At 42.5% G+C, this 20,577-nt stretch overlaps 1 protein-coding gene across 2 annotated transcripts in view; it reads left to right on the plus strand.

Moving 5' to 3' along the window:
* Positions 1–20,577, plus strand: part of dapk1 (death-associated protein kinase 1) — a 297,329-nt gene that overhangs the window by 148,271 nt on the left and 128,481 nt on the right. For both annotated transcript variants that reach the window (XM_084338233.1, XM_084338234.1), the window contains 3 exons: positions 13,055–13,144; positions 19,310–19,402; positions 20,533–20,577. The exon at positions 20,533–20,577 is cut by the window's right edge and continues 75 nt beyond it. In XM_084338233.1, coding sequence (XP_084194359.1) covers positions 13,055–13,144; positions 19,310–19,402; positions 20,533–20,577 — 228 coding nt within the window. The remainder of the gene's footprint in view (positions 1–13,054; positions 13,145–19,309; positions 19,403–20,532) is intronic.

The raw sequence follows: 20,577 nt of genomic DNA on the forward strand, positions 1-20,577 counted from the left end.
GTTGTTGCTAGGTGACTATTGTAAACCTGCAGTTGTTGCTAAGTGACTAATGAAGACATGCAGTTGTTGCTAGGTGACTATTGTAAACCTGCTGTTGTTGCTAGGTGACTACTGTAAACATGATGTTGTTGCTAAGTGACTAATGAAGACCTGCAGTTGTTGCTAAGTGACTATTGTAAACCTGCTGTTGTTGCTAGGTGACTATTGTAAACCTGCTGTTGTTTTGCTAGGTGACTAATGAAGACCTGCTGTTGTTGCTAGGTGACTATTGTAAACCTGCTGTTGTTGCTAAGTGACTATTGTAAACATGCTGTTGTTGCTAGGTGACTATTGTAAACATGCTGTTGTTGCTAGGTGACTATTGTAAACATGCTGTTGTTGCTAGGTGACTATTGTAAACCTGCTGTTGTTGCTAGGTGACTAATGAAAACCTGCTGTTGTTGCTAGGTGACTATTGTAAACCTGCTGTTGTTGCTAAGTGACTATTGTAAACATGCTGTTGTTGCTAGGTGACTATTGTAAACCTGCTGTTGTTGCTAGGTGACTATTGTAAACCTGCAGTTGTTGCTAGGTGACTAATGAAAACCTGCTGTTGTTGCTAGGTGACTATTGTAAACCTGCTGCTGTTGCTAGGTGACTAATGAAAACCTGCTGTTGTTGCTAGGTGACTATTGTAAACCTGCTGTTGTTGCTAAGTGACTATTGTAAACCTGCTGTTGTTGCTAAGTGACTATTGTAAACATGCTGTTGTTGCTAGGTGACTACTGTAAACATGCTGTTGTTGCTAGGTGACTACTGTAAACATGCTGTTGTTTTGCTAGGTGACTAATGAAAACCTGCTGTTGTTGCTAGCTGACTATTGTAAAACTGCTGCTGTTGCTAGGTGACTAATGAAAACCTGCTGTTGTTGCTAGGTGACTATTGTAAACCTGCTGTTGTTGCTAAGTGACTATTGTAAACCTGCTGTTGTTGCTAGGTGACTATTGTAAACCTGCTGCTGTTGCTATGTGACTATTGTAAACCTGCTGTTGTTGCTAAGTGACTATTGTAAACCTGCTGTTGTTGCTAGGTGACTATTGAAAACCTGCTGTTGTTGCTAGGTGACTATTGTAAACCTGCTGTTGTTGCTAGGTGACTAATGAAAACCTGCTGTTGTTGCTAGGTGACTATTGTAAACCTGCTGCTGTTGCTATGTGACTATTGTAAACCTGCTGTTGTTGCTAGGTGACTATTGTAAACCTGCTGCTGTTGCTATGTGACTATTGTAAACCTGCTGTTGTTGCTAGGTGACTATTGAAAACCTGCTGTTGTTGCTATGTGACTATTGTAAACCTGCTGTTGTTGCTAGGTGACTATTGTAAACCTGCTGTTGTTGCTAGGTGACTATTATAAACCTGCTGCTGTTGCTATGTGACTATTGTAAACCTGCTGTTGTTGCTAGGTGACTATTGTAAACCTGCTGCTGTTGCGAAGTGACTAATGAAGACCTAAAGTTGTTGCTAGGTGACTAATGAAGACCTACAGTTGTTGCTAGGTGACTATTGTAAACCTGCAGTTGTTGCTAAGTGACTAATGAAGACCTACAGTTGTTGCTAGGTGACTATTGTAAACCTGCAGTTGTTGCTATGTAGGTGACTACTGTAAACATGATGTTGTTGCTAAGTGACTAATGAAAACCTGCTGGTGTTGCTAGGTGACTATTGTAAACCTGCTGTTGTTGCTAGGTGACTAATGAAGACCTGCTGTTGTTGCTAGGTGACTATTGTAAACATGCTGTTGTTGCTAGGTGACTAATGAAAACCTGCTGGTGTTGCTAGGTGACTATTGTAAACCTGCTGTTGTTGCTAGGTGACTAATGAAGACCTGCTGTTGTTGCTAGGTGACTATTGTAAACATGCTGTTGTTGCTAGGTGACTATTGTAAACCTGCTGTTGTTGCTAGGTGACTATTGTAAACCTGCTGTTGTTGCTAAGTGACTATTGTAAACCTGCTGTTGTTGCTAGGTGACTATTATAAACCTGCTGCTGTTGCTAGGTGACTAATGAAAACCTGCTGTTGTTGCTAGGTGACTATTGTAAACCTGCTGCTGTTGCTAGGTGACTAATGAAAACCTGCTGTTGTTGCTAGGTGACTATTGTAAACCTGCTGTTGTTGCTAAGTGACTATTGTAAACCTGCTGTTGTTGCTAGGTGACTATTGTAAACCTGCTGCTGTTGCTATGTGACTATTGTAAACCTGCTGTTGTTGCTAGGTGACTATTGTAAACCTGCTGTTGTTGCTAGGTGACTATTGAAAACCTGCTGTTGTTGCTAGGTGACTATTGTAAACCTGCTGTTGTTGCTAGGTGACTAATGAAAACCTGCTGTTGTTGCTAGGTGACTATTGTAAACCTGCTGCTGTTGCTATGTGACTATTGTAAACCTGCTGTTGTTGCTAGGTGACTATTGTAAACCTGCTGCTGTTGCTATGTGACTATTGTAAACCTGCTGTTGTTGCTAGGTGACTATTGAAAACCTGCTGTTGTTGCTATGTGACTATTGTAAACCTGCTGTTGTTGCTAGGTGACTATTGTAAACCTGCTGTTGTTGCTAGGTGACTATTATAAACCTGCTGCTGTTGCTATGTGACTATTGTAAACCTGCTGTTGTTGCTAGGTGACTATTGTAAACCTGCTGCTGTTGCTAAGTGACTAATGAAGACCTAAAGTTGTTGCTAGGTGACTAATGAAGACCTACAGTTGTTGCTAGGTGACTATTGTAAACCTGCAGTTGTTGCTAAGTGACTAATGAAGACCTACAGTTGTTGCTAGGTGACTATTGTAAACCTGTAGTTGTTGCTATCTAGGTGACTACTGTAAACATGATGTTGTTGCTAAGTGACTAATGAAGACCTGCAGTTGTTGCTAAGTGACTATTGAAAACCTGCTGTTGTTGCTAAGTGACTATTGAAAACCTGCAGTTGTTGCTAAGTGACTAATGAAGACCTACAGTTGTTGCTAGGTGACTATTGTAAACCTGCTGTTGTTGCTAAGTGACTAATGAAAACCTGCTGGTGTTGCTAGGTGACTATTGTAAACCTGCTGTTGTTGCTAGGTGACTAATGAAGACCTGCTGTTGTTGCTAGGTGACTATTGTAAACATGCTGTTGTTGCTAGGTGACTATTGTAAACCTGCTGTTGTTGCTAGGTGACTATTGTAAACCTGCTGTTGTTGCTAGGTGACTAATGAAGACCTGCTGTTGTTGCTAGGTGACTATTGTAAACCTGCTGTTGTTGCTAGGTGACTATTGTAAACCTGCTGTTGTTGCTAGGTGACTATTGTAAACCTGCAGTTGTTGCTAGGTGACTAATGAAGACCTACAGTTGTTGCTAGGTGACTACTGTAAACCTGCTGTTGTTGCTAGGTGACTATTGTAAAAACCTGCTGTTGTTGCTAGGTGACTATTGTAAACCTGCTGTTGTTGCTAGGTGACTATTGTAAAAACCTGCTGTTGTTGCTAGGTGACCATTGAAAACCTGCTGGTGTTGCTAGGTGACTATTGTAAAAACCTGCTGTTGTTGCTAGGTGACTTGTAAACCTGCAGTTGTTGCTAAGTGACTAATGAAGACATGCAGTTGTTGCTAGGTGACTATTGTAAACCTGCAGTTGTTGCTAGGTGACTATTGTAAAAACCTGCTGTTGTTGCTAGGTGACCATTGAAAACCTGCTGGTGTTGCTAGGTGACTATTGTAAAAACCTGCTGTTGTTGCTAAGTGACTATTGTAAAAACCTGCTGTTGTTGCTAGGTGACTATTGTAAACCTGCAGTTGTTGCTAAGTGACTAATGAAGACATGCAGTTGTTGCTAGGTGACTATTGTAAACCTGCAGTTGTTGCTAAGTGACTAATGAAGACATGCAGTTGTTGCTAGGTGACTATTGTAAACCTGCTGTTGTTGCTAGGTGACTACTGTAAACATGATGTTGTTGCTAAGTGACTAATGAAGACCTGCAGTTGTTGCTAAGTGACTATTGTAAACCTGCTGTTGTTGCTAGGTGACTATTGTAAACCTGCTGTTGTTTTGCTAGGTGACTAATGAAGACCTGCTGTTGTTGCTAGGTGACTATTGTAAACCTGCTGTTGTTGCTAAGTGACTATTGTAAACATGCTGTTGTTGCTAGGTGACTATTGTAAACATGCTGTTGTTGCTAGGTGACTATTGTAAACATGCTGTTGTTGCTAGGTGACTATTGTAAACCTGCTGTTGTTGCTAGGTGACTAATGAAAACCTGCTGTTGTTGCTAGGTGACTATTGTAAACCTGCTGTTGTTGCTAAGTGACTATTGTAAACATGCTGTTGTTGCTAGGTGACTATTGTAAACCTGCTGTTGTTGCTAGGTGACTATTGTAAACCTGCAGTTGTTGCTAGGTGACTAATGAAAACCTGCTGTTGTTGCTAGGTGACTATTGTAAACCTGCTGCTGTTGCTAGGTGACTAATGAAAACCTGCTGTTGTTGCTAGGTGACTATTGTAAACCTGCTGTTGTTGCTAAGTGACTATTGTAAACCTGCTGTTGTTGCTAAGTGACTATTGTAAACATGCTGTTGTTGCTAGGTGACTACTGTAAACATGCTGTTGTTGCTAGGTGACTACTGTAAACATGCTGTTGTTTTGCTAGGTGACTAATGAAAACCTGCTGTTGTTGCTAGCTGACTATTGTAAAACTGCTGCTGTTGCTAGGTGACTAATGAAAACCTGCTGTTGTTGCTAGGTGACTATTGTAAACCTGCTGTTGTTGCTAAGTGACTATTGTAAACCTGCTGTTGTTGCTAGGTGACTATTGTAAACCTGCTGCTGTTGCTATGTGACTATTGTAAACCTGCTGTTGTTGCTAAGTGACTATTGTAAACCTGCTGTTGTTGCTAGGTGACTATTGAAAACCTGCTGTTGTTGCTAGGTGACTATTGTAAACCTGCTGTTGTTGCTAGGTGACTAATGAAAACCTGCTGTTGTTGCTAGGTGACTATTGTAAACCTGCTGCTGTTGCTATGTGACTATTGTAAACCTGCTGTTGTTGCTAGGTGACTATTGTAAACCTGCTGCTGTTGCTATGTGACTATTGTAAACCTGCTGTTGTTGCTAGGTGACTATTGAAAACCTGCTGTTGTTGCTATGTGACTATTGTAAACCTGCTGTTGTTGCTAGGTGACTATTGTAAACCTGCTGTTGTTGCTAGGTGACTATTATAAACCTGCTGCTGTTGCTATGTGACTATTGTAAACCTGCTGTTGTTGCTAGGTGACTATTGTAAACCTGCTGCTGTTGCTAAGTGACTAATGAAGACCTAAAGTTGTTGCTAGGTGACTAATGAAGACCTACAGTTGTTGCTAGGTGACTATTGTAAACCTGCAGTTGTTGCTAAGTGACTAATGAAGACCTACAGTTGTTGCTAGGTGACTATTGTAAACCTGCAGTTGTTGCTATGTAGGTGACTACTGTAAACATGATGTTGTTGCTAAGTGACTAATGAAAACCTGCTGGTGTTGCTAGGTGACTATTGTAAACCTGCTGTTGTTGCTAGGTGACTAATGAAGACCTGCTGTTGTTGCTAGGTGACTATTGTAAACATGCTGTTGTTGCTAGGTGACTAATGAAAACCTGCTGGTGTTGCTAGGTGACTATTGTAAACCTGCTGTTGTTGCTAGGTGACTAATGAAGACCTGCTGTTGTTGCTAGGTGACTATTGTAAACATGCTGTTGTTGCTAGGTGACTATTGTAAACCTGCTGTTGTTGCTAGGTGACTATTGTAAACCTGCTGTTGTTGCTAAGTGACTATTGTAAACCTGCTGTTGTTGCTAGGTGACTATTATAAACCTGCTGCTGTTGCTATGTGACTATTGTAAACCTGCTGTTGTTGCTAGGTGACTATTGTAAACCTGCTGCTGTTGCTAAGTGACTAATGAAGACCTAAAGTTGTTGCTAGGTGACTAATGAAGACCTACAGTTGTTGCTAGGTGACTATTGTAAACCTGCAGTTGTTGCTAAGTGACTAATGAAGACCTACAGTTGTTGCTAGGTGACTATTGTAAACCTGCAGTTGTTGCTATGTAGGTGACTACTGTAAACATGATGTTGTTGCTAAGTGACTAATGAAGACCTGCAGTTGTTGCTAAGTGACTATTGAAAACCTGCTGTTGTTGCTAGGTGACTATTGAAAACCTGCAGTTGTTGCTAAGTGACTAATGAAGACCTACAGTTGTTGCTAGGTGACTATTGTAAACCTGCTGTTGTTGCTAAGTGACTAATGAAAACCTGCTGGTGTTGCTAGGTGACTATTGTAAACCTGCTGTTGTTGCTAGGTGACTAATGAAGACCTGCTGTTGTTGCTAGGTGACTATTGTAAACATGCTGTTGTTGCTAGGTGACTATTGTAAACCTGCTGTTGTTGCTAGGTGACTATTGTAAACCTGCTGTTGTTGCTAAGTGACTATTGTAAACCTGCTGTTGTTGCTAGGTGACTATTGTAAACCTGCAGTTGTTGCTAGGTGACTAATGAAGACCTACAGTTGTTGCTAGGTGACTACTGTAAACCTGCTGTTGTTGCTAGGTGACTATTGTAAAAACCTGCTGTTGTTGCTAGGTGACTATTGTAAACCTGCTGTTGTTGCTAGGTGACTATTGTAAAAACCTGCTGTTGTTGCTAGGTGACCATTGAAAACCTGCTGGTGTTGCTAGGTGACTATTGTAAAAACCTGCTGTTGTTGCTAGGTGACTATTGTAAACCTGCAGTTGTTGCTAAGTGACTAATGAAGACATGCAGTTGTTGCTAGGTGACTAATGAAGACATGCAGTTGTTGCTAGGTGACTATTGTAAACCTGCTGTTGTTGCTAGGTGACTATTGTAAAAACCTGCTGTTGTTGCTAAGTGACTATTGTAAAAACCTGCTGTTGTTGCTAGGTGACTATTGTAAACCTGCAGTTGTTGCTAAGTGACTAATGAAGACATGCAGTTGTTGCTAGGTGACTATTGTAAACCTGCAGTTGTTGCTAAGTGACTAATGAAGACATGCAGTTGTTGCTAGGTGACTATTGTAAACCTGCTGTTGTTGCTAGGTGACTACTGTAAACATGATGTTGTTGCTAAGTGACTAATGAAGACCTGCAGTTGTTGCTAAGTGACTATTGTAAACCTGCTGTTGTTGCTAAGTGACTAATGAAAACCTGCTGTTGTTGCTAGGTGACTATTGTAAACCTGCTGTTGTTTTGCTAGGTGACTAATGAAGACCTGCTGTTGTTGCTAGGTGACTATTGTAAACATGCTGTTGTTGCTAGGTGACTATTGTAAACCTGCTGTTGTTGCTAGGTGACTAATGAAAACCTGCTGTTGTTGCTAGGTGACTATTGAAAACCTGCAGTTGTTGCTAAGTGACTAATGAAGACCTACAGTTGTTGCTAGGTGACTATTGTAAACCTGCTGTTGTTGCTAAGTGACTATTGTAAACATGCTGTTGTTGCTAGGTGACTATTGTAAACCTGCTGTTGTTGCTAGGTGACTATTGTAAACCTGCAGTTGTTGCTAGGTGACTAATGAAGACCTACAGTTGTTGCTAGGTGACTACTGTAAACCTGCTGTTGTTGCTAGGTGACTATTGAAAACCTGCTGGTGTTGCTAGGTGACTATTGTAAAAACCTGCTGTTGTTGCTAGGTGACTATTGTAAACCTGCAGTTGTTGCTAAGTGACTAATGAAGACATGCAGTTGTTGCTAGGTGACTATTGTAAACCTGCAGTTGTTGCTAAGTGACTAATGAAGACATGCAGTTGTTGCTAGGTGACTATTGTAAACCTGCTGTTGTTGCTAGGTGACTACTGTAAACATGATGCTGTTGCTAAGTGACTAATGAAGACCTGCAGTTGTTGCTAAGTGACTATTGTAAACCTGCTGTTGTTGCTAAGTGACTAATGAAAACCTGCTGTTGTTGCTAGGTGACTATTGTAAACCTGCTGTTGTTGCTAAGTGACTAATGAAAACCTGCTGGTGTTGCTAGGTGACTATTGTAAACCTGCTGTTGTTTTGCTAGGTGACTATTGTAAACATGCTGTTGTTGCTAGGTGACTATTGTAAACCTGCTGTTGTTGCTAGGTGACTATTGTAAACCTGCTGTTGTTGCTAGGTGACTATTGTAAACCTGCTGTTGTTGCTAAGTGACTATTGTAAACATGCTGTTGTTGCTAGGTGACTATTGTAAACCTGCTGTTGTTTTGCTAGGTGACTATTGTAAACATGCTGTTGTTGCTAGGTGACTATTGTAAACCTGCTGTTGTTGCTAGGTGACTATTGTAAACCTGCTGTTGTTGCTAGGTGACTATTGTAAACCTGCTGTTGTTGCTAAGTGACTATTGTAAACATGCTGTTGTTGCTAGGTGACTATTGTAAACCTGCTGTTGTTGCTAGGTGACTATTGTAAACCTGCAGTTGTTGCTAGGTGACTAATGAAGACCTACAGTTGTTGCTAGGTGACTACTGTAAACCTGCTGTTGTTGCTAGGTGACTATTGAAAACCTGCTGGTGTTGCTAGGTGACTATTGTAAAAACCTGCTGTTGTTGCTAGGTGACTATTGTAAACCTGCAGTTGTTGCTAAGTGACTAATGAAGACATGCAGTTGTTGCTAGGTGACTATTGTAAACCTGCTGTTGTTGCTAGGTGACTACTGTAAACCTGCTGTTGTTGCTAGGTGACTAATGTAAACCTGCTGTTGTTGCTAGGTGACTACTGTAAACCTGCTGTTGTTGCTAGGTGACTATTGTAAACCTGCTGTTGTTGCTAGCTGACTATTGTAAACCTGCAGTTGTTGCTAGATGACTATTGTAAACCTGCAGTTGTTGCTAGGTGACTATTGTAAACCTGCTGTTGTTGCTAGGTGACTATTGTAAACCTGCAGTTGTTGCTAGGTGACTAATGAAGACCTGCAGTTGTTGCTACCTAGGTGACTACTGTAAACATGCTGTTGTTGCTAAGTGACTAATGAAGACCTGCAGTTGTTGCTAGGTGACTATTGTAAACCTGCTGTTGTTGCTAAGTGACTAATGAAGACCTGCAGTTGTTGCTAGGTGACTATTGTAAACCTGCTGCTGTTGCTAGGTGACTAATGAAAACCTGCTGTTGTTGCTAGGTGACTATTGTAAACCTGCTGCTGTTGCTATGTGACTATTGTAAACCTGCTGTTGTTGCTAGGTGACTAATGAAAACCTGCTGTTGTTGCTAGGTGACTATTGAAAACCTGCAGTTGTTGCTAAGTGACTAATGAAGACCTGCAGTTGTTGCTAGGTGACTACTGTAAACATGCTGTTGTTGCTAGGTGACTACTGTAAACCTGCTGTTGTTGCTAGGTGACTACTGTAAACATGCTGTTGTTACTAGGTGACTACTGTAAACATGCTGTTGTTGCTAGGTGACTACTGAAAACCTGCTGTTGTTGCTAGGTGACTATTGTAAACATGCTGTTGTTGCTAAGTGACTAATGAAGACCTACAGTTGTTGCTAGGTGACTATTGTAAACCTGCTGTTGTTGCTAGGTGACTAATGAAGACCTGCTGGTGTTGCTAGGTGACTATTGTAAACCTGCTGTTGTTGCTAGGTGACTAATGAAGACCTGCTGGTGTTGCTAGGTGACTATTGTAAACCTGCTGTTGTTGCTAGGTGACTAATGAAAACCTGCTGTTGTTGCTAGGTGACTATTGTAAACCTGCTGTTGTTGCTAGGTGACTAATGAAAACCTGCTGTTGTTGCTAGGTGACTATTGAAAACCTGCAGTTGTTGCTAAGTGACTAATGAAGACCTACAGTTGTTGCTAGGTGACTATTGTAAACCTGCAGTTGTTGCTAGGTGACTATTGAAAACCTGCTGTTGTTGCTAGGTGACTATTGAAAACCTGCTGTTGTTGCTAGGTGACTATTGAAAACCTGCTGTTGTTGCTAGGTGACTAATGAAGACCTGCAGTTGTTGCTAGGTGACTATTGTAAACCTGCTGTTGTTGCTAGGTGACTACTGTAAACCTGCTGTTGTTGCTAAGTGACTAATGAAGACCTGATGTTGTTGCTAAGTGACTATTGTAAACATGCTGTTGTTGCTAGGTGACTAATGAAGACCTGCAGTTGTTGCTAGGTGACTATTGTAAACCTGCTGTTGTTGCTAGGTGACTATTGTAAACCTGCTGTTGTTGCTAGGTGACTATTGAAAACCTGCTGGTGTTGCTAGGTGACTATTGTAAACCTGCTGTTGTTGCTAGGTGACTATTGTAAACCTGCTGTTGTTGCTTGGTGACTACTGTAAACCTGCTGTTGTTGCTAGGTGACTATTGAAAACCTGCTGGTGTTGCTAGGTGACTATTGTAAACCTGCTGTTGTTGCTAGGTGACTATTGTAAACCTGCAGTTGTTGCTAAGTGACTAATGAAGACATGCAGTTGTTGCTAGGTGACTATTGTAAACCTGCAGTTGTTGCTAGGTGACTATTGTAAACCTGCAGTTGTTGCTAAGTGACTATTGAAAACCTGCTGTTGTTGCTAGGTGACTATTGTAAACCTGCAGTTGTTGCTAGGTGACTAATGAAGACCTGCTGGTGTTGCTAGGTGACTATTGAAAACCTGCAGTTGTTGCTAAGTGACTATTGTAAACCTGCTGTTGTTGCTAGGTGACTAATGAAAACCTGCTGTTGTTGCTAGGTGACTATTGTAAACCTGCTGCTGTTGCTAGGTGACTAATGAAAACCTGCTGTTGTTGCTAGGTGACTATTGTAAACCTGCTGTTGTTGCTAGGTGACTAATGAAAACCTGCTGTTGTTGCTAAGTGACTAATGAAAACCTGCTGTTGTTGCTAGGTGACTATTGAAAACCTGCAGTTGTTGCTAAGTGACTAATGAAGACCTACAGTTGTTGCTAGGTGACTATTGTAAACCTGCAGTTGTTGCTAGGTGACTAATGAAAACCTGCTGTTGTTGCTAGGTGACTATTGAAAACCTGCTGTTGTTGCTAGGTGACTATTGAAAACCTGCTGTTGTTGCTAGGTGACTATTGAAAACCTGCTGTTGTTGCTAGGTGACTAATGAAGACCTGCAGTTGTTGCTAGGTGACTATTGTAAACCTGCTGTTGTTGCTAGGTGACTAATGAAAACCTGCTGTTGTTGCTAAGTGACTAATGAAGACCTACAGTTGTTGCTAGGTGACTATTGTAAACCTGCAGTTGTTGCTAGGTGACTAATGAAAACCTGCTGTTGTTGCTAGGTGACTAATGAAAACCTGCTGTTGTTGCTAGGTGACTATTGTAAACCTGCTGTTGTTGCTAGGTGACTAATGAAAACCTGCTGTTGTTGCTAAGTGACTAATGAAAACCTGCTGTTGTTGCTAGGTGACTATTGAAAACCTGCAGTTGTTGCTAAGTGACTAATGAAGACCTACAGTTGTTGCTAGGTGACTATTGTAAACCTGCAGTTGTTGCTAGGTGACTAATGAAAACCTGCTGTTGTTGCTAGGTGACTATTGAAAACCTGCTGTTGTTGCTAGGTGACTATTGAAAACCTGCTGTTGTTGCTAGGTGACTATTGAAAACCTGCTGTTGTTGCTAGGTGACTAATGAAGACCTGCAGTTGTTGCTAGGTGACTATTGTAAACCTGCTGTTGTTGCTAGGTGACTATTGTAAACCTGCTGTTGTTGCTAAGTGACTAATGAAGACCTGCTGTTGTTGCTAAGTGACTATTGTAAACATGCTGTTGTTGCTAGGTGACTAATGAAGACCTGCAGTTGTTGCTAGGTGACTATTGTAAACCTGCTGTTGTTGCTAGGTGACTATTGTAAACCTGCTGTTGTTGCTAGGTGACTATTGAAAACCTGCTGGTGTTGCTAGGTGACTATTGTAAACCTGCTGTTGTTGCTAGGTGACTATTGTAAACCTGCTGTTGTTGCTTGGTGACTACTGTAAACCTGCTGTTGTTGCTAGGTGACTATTGAAAACCTGCTGGTGTTGCTAGGTGACTATTGTAAACCTGCTGTTGTTGCTAGGTGACTATTGTAAACCTGCAGTTGTTGCTAAGTGACTAATGAAGACATGCAGTTGTTGCTAGGTGACTATTGTAAACCTGCAGTTGTTGCTAAGTGACTATTGAAAACCTGCTGTTGTTGCTAGGTGACTATTGTAAACCTGCAGTTGTTGCTAGGTGACTAATGAAGACCTGCTGGTGTTACTAGGTGACTAATGAAGACCTGCAGTTGTTGCTAGGTGACTATTGTAAACCTGCTGTTGTTGCTAGGTGACTAATGAAAACCTGCTGTTGTTGCTAGGTGACTATTGTAAACCTGCTGCTGTTGCTAGGTGACTAATGAAAACCTGCTGTTGTTGCTAGGTGACTATTGTAAACCTGCTGTTGTTGCTAGGTGACTAATGAAAACCTGCTGTTGTTGCTAAGTGACTAATGAAAACCTGCTGTTGTTGCTAGGTGACTATTGAAAACCTGCAGTTGTTGCTAAGTGACTAATGAAGACCTACAGTTGTTGCTAGGTGACTATTGTAAACCTGCAGTTGTTGCTAAGTGACTAATGAAGACCTACAGTTGTTGCTAGGTGACTATTGTAAACCTGCAGTTGTTGCTAAGTGACTAATGAAGACATGCAGTTGTTGCTAGGTGACTATTGTAAACCTGCTGTTGTTGCTAGGTGACTACTGTAAACCTGCTGTTGTTGCTAGGTGACTAATGTAAACCTGCTGTTGTTGCTAAGTGACTAATGAAAACCTGCTGTTGTTGCTAGGTGACTATTGAAAACCTGCAGTTGTTGCTAAGTGACTAATGAAGACCTACAGTTGTTGCTAGGTGACTATTGTAAACCTGCAGTTGTTGCTAAGTGACTAATGAAGACCTACAGTTGTTGCTAGGTGACTATTGTAAACCTGCAGTTGTTGCTAGGTGACTAATGAAGACCTGCAGTTGTTGCTAGGTGACTATTGTAAACCTGCTGTGAGATTATTGTACACATGAATGACTGAAGTCATTTGTCTGTGTGTTTTCTTGTCTTTGTCCAAACAGCCAAAGGACACGCAACAAGCACTGAGCCGCAAGGAGTCTGCCGTCAACATGGACAAGTTCAAGAAGTTTGCTGCACGAAGGAAATGGAAGGTGAATGCTTCTGCACATAGCTGCACGTTTATCAAGTGTAACACAAGAATAAGTCAATAACTTCCAGGTCACACAAATTAAATATCAAATTGTCCTATTTTTTTTAACTTGTGCATAAAATTGAAAGTACAACAAACCGTTAAATACTGTATGTCCCCCCAATAAATGAAGTACGTAGGGAATGTACTAGGACTGACCTCGACTAGTCGAATAGTTAACTACGGTAATTAAAAACAGATTTTTTTTTGGATCATTCCATTTGGGCTGTGTGGTGTGCTTAATGTCTGATTTAAGTTAAATCAGACATTAAGACTGTCTGATTGACCATAAAATATTGGCCAATCAAAGTCGACTATACAAATCCTCAGTCGGGGACAGGCCTAGCATGTACACATGTGTTTTATGTCATATAAGTGCTTTCTTGCAGTTTGTGGTTTTCATTGATGGTCCTTTAGCATATAACACAAGTTGTTTCCAATAGAAGATGCTAGCGTTTACATTAGGTAGTCCACAATTCTAAACTCTAATTGTCCAGCCAGAAGTCTGCAAATCATGTTGTGATTGTGATTTGTCAAAACGCAACTGAGTAACACTAGCTGGTTACTGGAGAGGAGAGGTGTGCTGGTGGCTGAGGCTCAGCCAAGAGGCCACACTTGCTATTCACATCATAAAAATAACTCTCCACTCCCAAAATGTCAAATTGATATTGTAATTTTCAAAATTCTAATCATTGCCCCAAGCTGTTGCCAGGTAAAACAATTGGGCTGTTGATGAGATCTCATTGGTGTGAGGCTTGGCCATTGCAGTTTGGTTGTGCTGACCCCTGTGTGTTGATGACTTCTCATTGGGTGAGGCAGAATGTGAAGCCGTTGTTGTCATCCCCTGGCAGTAACAAGGTGTACCATAAACTCTCCACAGAAGGACTACATGAAAGTCGATGGAGAATGCTGGAAAATGAATTCCGCAACTATACTTCCTGTTTCCCGATGCGAAACATATTCCCACACGCTCATCCTTGTGCCTCTGTAACGCTCTGCACCAAAGCACAGGCTGATCGGCTCTACAGTTTGCAAGATATTGCACAGATTCACACACCCACACGCAGCTGAATGCCTACTGTGGACATAATAACAGCCCTGGTGAAGTGTCCTTGAGCAAGGAAGTCTGAGCCTGCCCTCTGTCCCCTCTTTGTGAAATACCTACATGTTAAAGGGATAGGTCAGTTTTATTTTACATGTAAGTGGTATGAAATACTTGCCAGTAGTGTAATCGATGCATACGCTTACTTACTAAGTCCTGTGGTAGCCCCTATTTAGGTGATATCCTTTTTAGGTAAGACAGCAGGGCGCATTGCCCCCTGACCCGTTATCATTGATTGATTGATTGAAAACTTTATTAACAGATTGCAGAATGGGTAATAATGCATTCTATTTGTAAGGCGCCTTTCAAGGCACTCAAGGTCGCCGTACAACAATTTCAAAACGGTTAAATTCACAATCGCAATCCATTAAAATATAAAAAATTTAAAATATAAAATCAGACAAAATAAAATCAGACATATGCCTGCCTAAACAGGTGGGTTTTGAGGTGGGTTTTAAATGGAATGATGGAGTCAATGTTCCTGATGTCGGTGGGGAGGGAGTTCCAGAGGCGAGGGGCAGAGCAGCTGAAGGCTCTTGACCCCATGGTGGACAGACGGGCTGGGGGGACGGTCAGGTTGATGGAAGAGGCAGACCTGAGGGACCGGGTGGGAATGTTGATGTGAAGGAGGTCGGACAGGTATGGAGGGGCGAGGTTGTGAATGGCCTTGAATGTATGGAGGAGGATCTTGTAGTCTATGCTGTGTTTAATGGGAAGCCAGTGTAGTTGGCGTAGGACGGGGGGTGATGTGACTGATGACAGGGGTTCTGGTGATTATACGGACAGCAGCGTTCTGGACCAGTTGGAGCTTATGGAGGAGTTTGTGGGGGAGACCAAAGAGAAGGGAGTTGCAGTAATCTAAGCGGGAAGTGACGAGGGAGTGGACCAGGATTGCGGCGCTGTTGGGAGTGAGTGAAGGGCGGAGGCGGTTGATGTTGCGAAGGTGGAAATAGGCGGACCGGATGATGTTATTGATGTCGGAATGGAATGATAGGGTGCTGTCGAGGACGACACCCAGACTCTTGACCTGGGGGGAAGGGGAAACCAAGGAGTTGTCTATGGTGAGGGTGAAACTGGGGTGCTTGGTGAGTGTGGACTTGGAGCCAATGAGGACTACCTCTGTTTTGTCACCGTTTAATTTGAGGAAATTTGAAGTGAACCAGGATTTGATTTCCTGTAAACAGGCACAGAGGGAAGAGGGAGGGAGGGTGGAAGTGGGTTTGGAGGAAACATAGAGCTGGGTGTCGTCCGCGTAACAGTGGAAATTGATGCTGTATTTACGGAGAATCCGACCGAGTGGGAGGAGGTAGATGATGAAGAGGATAGGGCCAAGGACAGAGCCCTGGGGAACACCGGAGGAGAGGGGGGATGGATGGGATGTGATGATTTTAGCTGAATTAACTGAGTACGGCCAGAGAGATATGAATGGAACCAGTCTAGGGCTGTGTGGGAGATTCCAATGGAAGTTAGTCGGTTAAGGAGGGTGGAGTGAGATATGGTGTCAAATGCGGCGCTTAGATCGAGGAGGATGAGGATGGATAATAGTCCGGAGTCAGCTGCCATCAGTAGGTCATTTGTGATTTTGAGGAGGGCTGTTTCTGTGCTGTGACGGGGGCGAAAACCAGATTGGAACTGTTCATAGAGGTTATTGTTGGAGAGGTGAGCATGAATCTGAGAGGCCACTACTTTTTCCAGGATTTTTGAGAGAAATGGTAGGTTGGAGATGGGGTGGAGGTTATTGAAAATGTTGGGGTCTAAACCAGGTTTCTTTAGAATCGGTGTTACAGCAGCGGATTCACAGTAGACCTCCGACCCATGCAGGGCTCTACAGTGCGACCATATTGCTCGCACATGCCCCTAGAAATATGTGTGTGCGAAACGGAAAAATCAATTACTCGCACGGTGTGCGACTCAAGATTACAGCCTCAATCGTGCTTTTTTCTCCGCTATAATCGTTCAAAAACTACAAGTCCCACATTGCACTCAAGCCAACGGTCCAATCACAGTAGAGTGACGTGACTGGTTTAAAAAAAAAAAAAAAAGGAAATGACCAATCGGAAGCTCTCATTTTCTCTTTTACTTCCTGAGAGGCCGCCATTGCGATATGCGAGCGTCTTCTGAGACACAAGTAACATTAAGTTAATGTAATATTCTAGTCTTACCAATAGCAATAGATTTGAGAACACCTAGATGTATCGATAGCAATAGTAATATAACGTTAATGCAACGAATGCCTTGCTTTGTTAATCATAACGTTGATGCAGTAGCGTATGTGGTTGTGTTGGCTGTAACTGACATGAGAATAGCAACACTGTGTACACATTAAAATTGCGATAATCGATTTAACATTTTCAAATCGATGCAGTTGAATTTTCCCCTTAGGATCGATGCATTGCGATGCATTGTTACACCCCTACACCAAAGTAACTAGCGACGCGTTATCAACAACAGAGGTGGGCAATAGGGTCCAGCTGCAGCGCCGGACGGCCGGAGTGCAAGCGGTGTGACATAATTGGCAGACACACAAACTCATAAACAATGTTTCTGTACTGGAGGTGTACAGTATTTTTTTATTTTTTTTCACTTTTTCTCCCATTTTCTATATATTTTTCTCCCATCCCAATTTCGTATCATCCAATTCAACCCTCCCCTGTCACGAACGCTGTTTCTTGCCTCCCACAAGCCGGCTGCAATGTGGACTAAGTCATACATAGCACAAGTCCCCTCCGGTACTTGAGGTAACAGCAGTCGCATCTTTTCACCTGCGCAGCTCGATCTCTCAGTGGCGAGGAGTAATGCGTGGGAGGCTCACGCTGCCCCCGACACTTCCTGATTCTACTGCGCAGGCGCACCAACCGACCTGTAGGAGTCGCTGTCCACAACGCCCGATCCCCACCCATCAGTTTCCCACCCCCTAATAAGGCCAATGTGTATTAGTATGAACGACCAGCTAAACTGAAAGCAATGTGGAGCGCTGGGCTCGAACAGGCGAGCCCAGCGTCTCCGCATTCGTGGCGAGCGCCTTGCCCACTACGCCACGTAGCCGCCCGAGGTGTACAGTATTTCAATAGGCAACCCTGAAAGGATTATTTTTCTAGAAGAGCTAGCTCCCCCCTCTACTGATGGCCCTGGTGGTAATGCCAGTGTCTCCTTTTTGTTCAATGTCACTGCCTTTCTTATTAAGCCTAGTTGTTAGCTACAACTTTGCCACAGTAGGCATTAATCACTTAATTAATAGTTCAAATGTCTGTGTCCCATTCCCGTTTGCACACGCAGATACACACACACGCACACAGTGGGCCAGTGACTTTGGTGGTATGTGCTATTGCACAGATGTGTGTCCCGTTCCCGTTTGCACATGCACGCACAGTACAAATATACATTTATTTGTGAAAAAAATAAATAAACTCTGTTACTTGAAATATTTTCACTGTGCTCCTAAATATTTTTGGGTGCTCCTAAATGTCTGTGTGCTCCTAAATTTTTTCATTTAGGAGCACATGTGCTCCTTGGGAAAAAGGTTAGCGTAGAGCCCTGCCATGGTGTTTACTCCTGCTGTTTTACAATGCATGGTCTTAAGATTCAGATATTCTCTTTTTTTCCCAGATACAAGGGAAATATGCTCTTATGCATTAGTGGTCTGCAAGGGCCTTGAAATGAAGCCTGTGCCCAGCCCGAGCCCGTGAACTTCAGGCCCTGCCCGAAAATAAGCCCGACTGTAAATAATATTTTAGGCCCTAGCCCGTGTGAAAACCCGAAAAGAAATTATAATAATTATTATTATTAAAAAAAGAAAAATTTGTATTTGTTTTAAATAATCGAAACACGGTTTTATATGAACTTAATAAATAAACAAAAACGAAAATGTCCAATAGGTCTAACTAAATAACACATATCACGCTGAAAACTAATAAACCATTCTATAGCCTGATTCGCAAATTCTATTATATAGCCAAATATTAAATAATTTTTTTGTTTTAAATATTCTAAACACTTTATATATTAACTTAATAAATAAACAAAAACGAAAATGTCCAATAGGTCTGCCTAAATAACGCATATCACACTGAAAACTAAGAAGCATTTACATGAGCCTGTTTCGCTCTTATTAGAATGCCGTCCCAGTGCTCGCTTATTAGACACTCACACGGCAGCCTCGTAAAACGTATTGAAGGCTATAGAATCTTCTTTGACACACACACACACACGACACAATAGCCTACTCAGTCACTATACAAACAAACAGAAAACAGAAATCAGATTTTGAGCAGAGCAACATAATGAAAGCACAACAAAACAGGGCAGCAGCGACCCAGCAAATAATAAACATCAGACTCACCACTTCGCTGTTGACCAAAGCGTTGAACAACGTTAACAAAACTTCGCCAACCGGCTACATACATCCAAGAACAAATTAAAACGTTCGCCAACTGGCTATATTCCAACACAACCAATGCCACTTCGGTCCGGTTCATTTGTTCATCAATCCACCGGAGGGTCATCACTGTTCTCCCTCGAGTTCTCCCCTGAGTTCTCCCTGTGCGCTGCGGTAATTACATCCAAATGTTTATCTGATGACAGCTTGCGCGAAAGAGAAAACAAAACTTAAGGAAAACGAGTTATATGAGTAAAAAAAAAAAAAAGTGCAATACATTTTTTTTTAAACGGCGGTGCCCGGCCGAGCCCGAATTATTTATTTAAAAATAAAGCCCTACCCAGCCCGAACCCGTCAGGTCGGGTAGGGCCCCGTCGGGCTCGGGCAGGGTTGCAGTGCACTAATACGCATCATGAGACACAGAAGAAGCCTATAAACATCTTCCCCTTGTCCAAACACAGTCTTTCCTCCCTGAAAGTTGACCGTGTTCAGAATAGCCAACAATGCAGTGATTACTTTGTCACACCGGTGTCATGTGTTGCATCGGCTTCATCTGTGTCCAGGAATGGGTCCAGGAATCTTGCGACCGACACGTAACGAGTCCAGGTCGATTTATCTCCTGGTCATTCTCCTCTTCTTTTCCCGCCCAGCAATCTGTCCGTCTCATCTCCTTATGCAACCGTCTCTCCCGGTCCTTCCTGTCCCGGAGCAACATCAGCGTGGCGCGGAGTGATGACACGCTGGTAAGAGCATCCTCCGCTGTCGTCAAGTGAAATGGAGTGAGGAGCAGAATTGGACACGAGAGCTTGAAGGATAAATTCCACTTATTTTCAACCTATAACCTATTTTGTCCGGCTTCGTATCTGACCAAAACCCTTGTCAATTGGACGATGAATACACAAGTGGTGTCCCGACAGGACAACCAATATTACTGAAGAAAAAGCCACAAGGGGAGGGGTTAAGGATAGGGCCATAAGGGGAGGGTTTGGGCATAAGGGGATGGGTCAGAGATATGGGGGGGTTAGAGATATGGGGGGGGTTAGAGATACGGGAGGGGTTAGGGATAAGGGGAGGGGTTAGGCATAGGGGGAGGGGTTGTGGATAAGGGGATGTTTTAGGGATAAGGGGAGGGGTTGGGCATAAGGGGAGGGGTTATGGATATGGTTGGGGATAAGGGGAGGGGTTGGGGATAAGGGGAGGGTTTAGGGGTTGGGGATAAGGGGAGGGGTTCATAGTTCATATTCATAGTATAATAAGTTACTAAATTCCAACCCACGCATCAGACCAAAATAAAAAAATGTAAACAAAGTGCAATACCAAGTGAGACTCTTTTAGAGGGTGCCGTTTGACAGTATTTCAGAATCTACTGTACCTTTTAAATGTCATGTGAAACTTGGTGTTTGGATCACAACAATCCTCAGTGGCTCCGTGGACAGGCTTAATGATTTACAAGCCACCAGACCTGGTAACTTCCTTGTCTAAAGTTTACATGGCAACTTCCTCATTTGACTCCCTAGCCATAACAACAAGGATACAGCACCCCTAGAGGTCATAAAACGGAATGACGGAAGGAATTTGTCATCATTGTTTATTGTGGGTGCAGTATGTGTAGAGAGCGATTGAAAGTTGAAACCACTTAAATTGTACATATATTTAATGTGTGTTGTAATGATAATAATCCAGAGGCACCACCATGTTGGAATGATAATAATCCAGAGGCACCACCATGTTGGAATGTTGATAATTTAGGCCACCAAGTACTTCTATTCTAATGTTAGTAGAATATGGCTTTCATCGACTGTATCATATGAGCTGTTATTCAGAAGTGTGTTCATGTAAAACACCCTTGCTATGCGTCTGTCCTTCTGTCTAGGACGAGGAAGACTCGTTTGTAATGAAGGCCATCATCCATGCCATC

Source organism: Notolepis coatsorum (assembly GCF_963971535.1).
Source record: "Notolepis coatsorum genome assembly, chromosome: 2".
In the NCBI taxonomy this organism is placed as follows: domain Eukaryota; kingdom Metazoa; phylum Chordata; class Actinopteri; order Aulopiformes; family Paralepididae; genus Notolepis; species Notolepis coatsorum.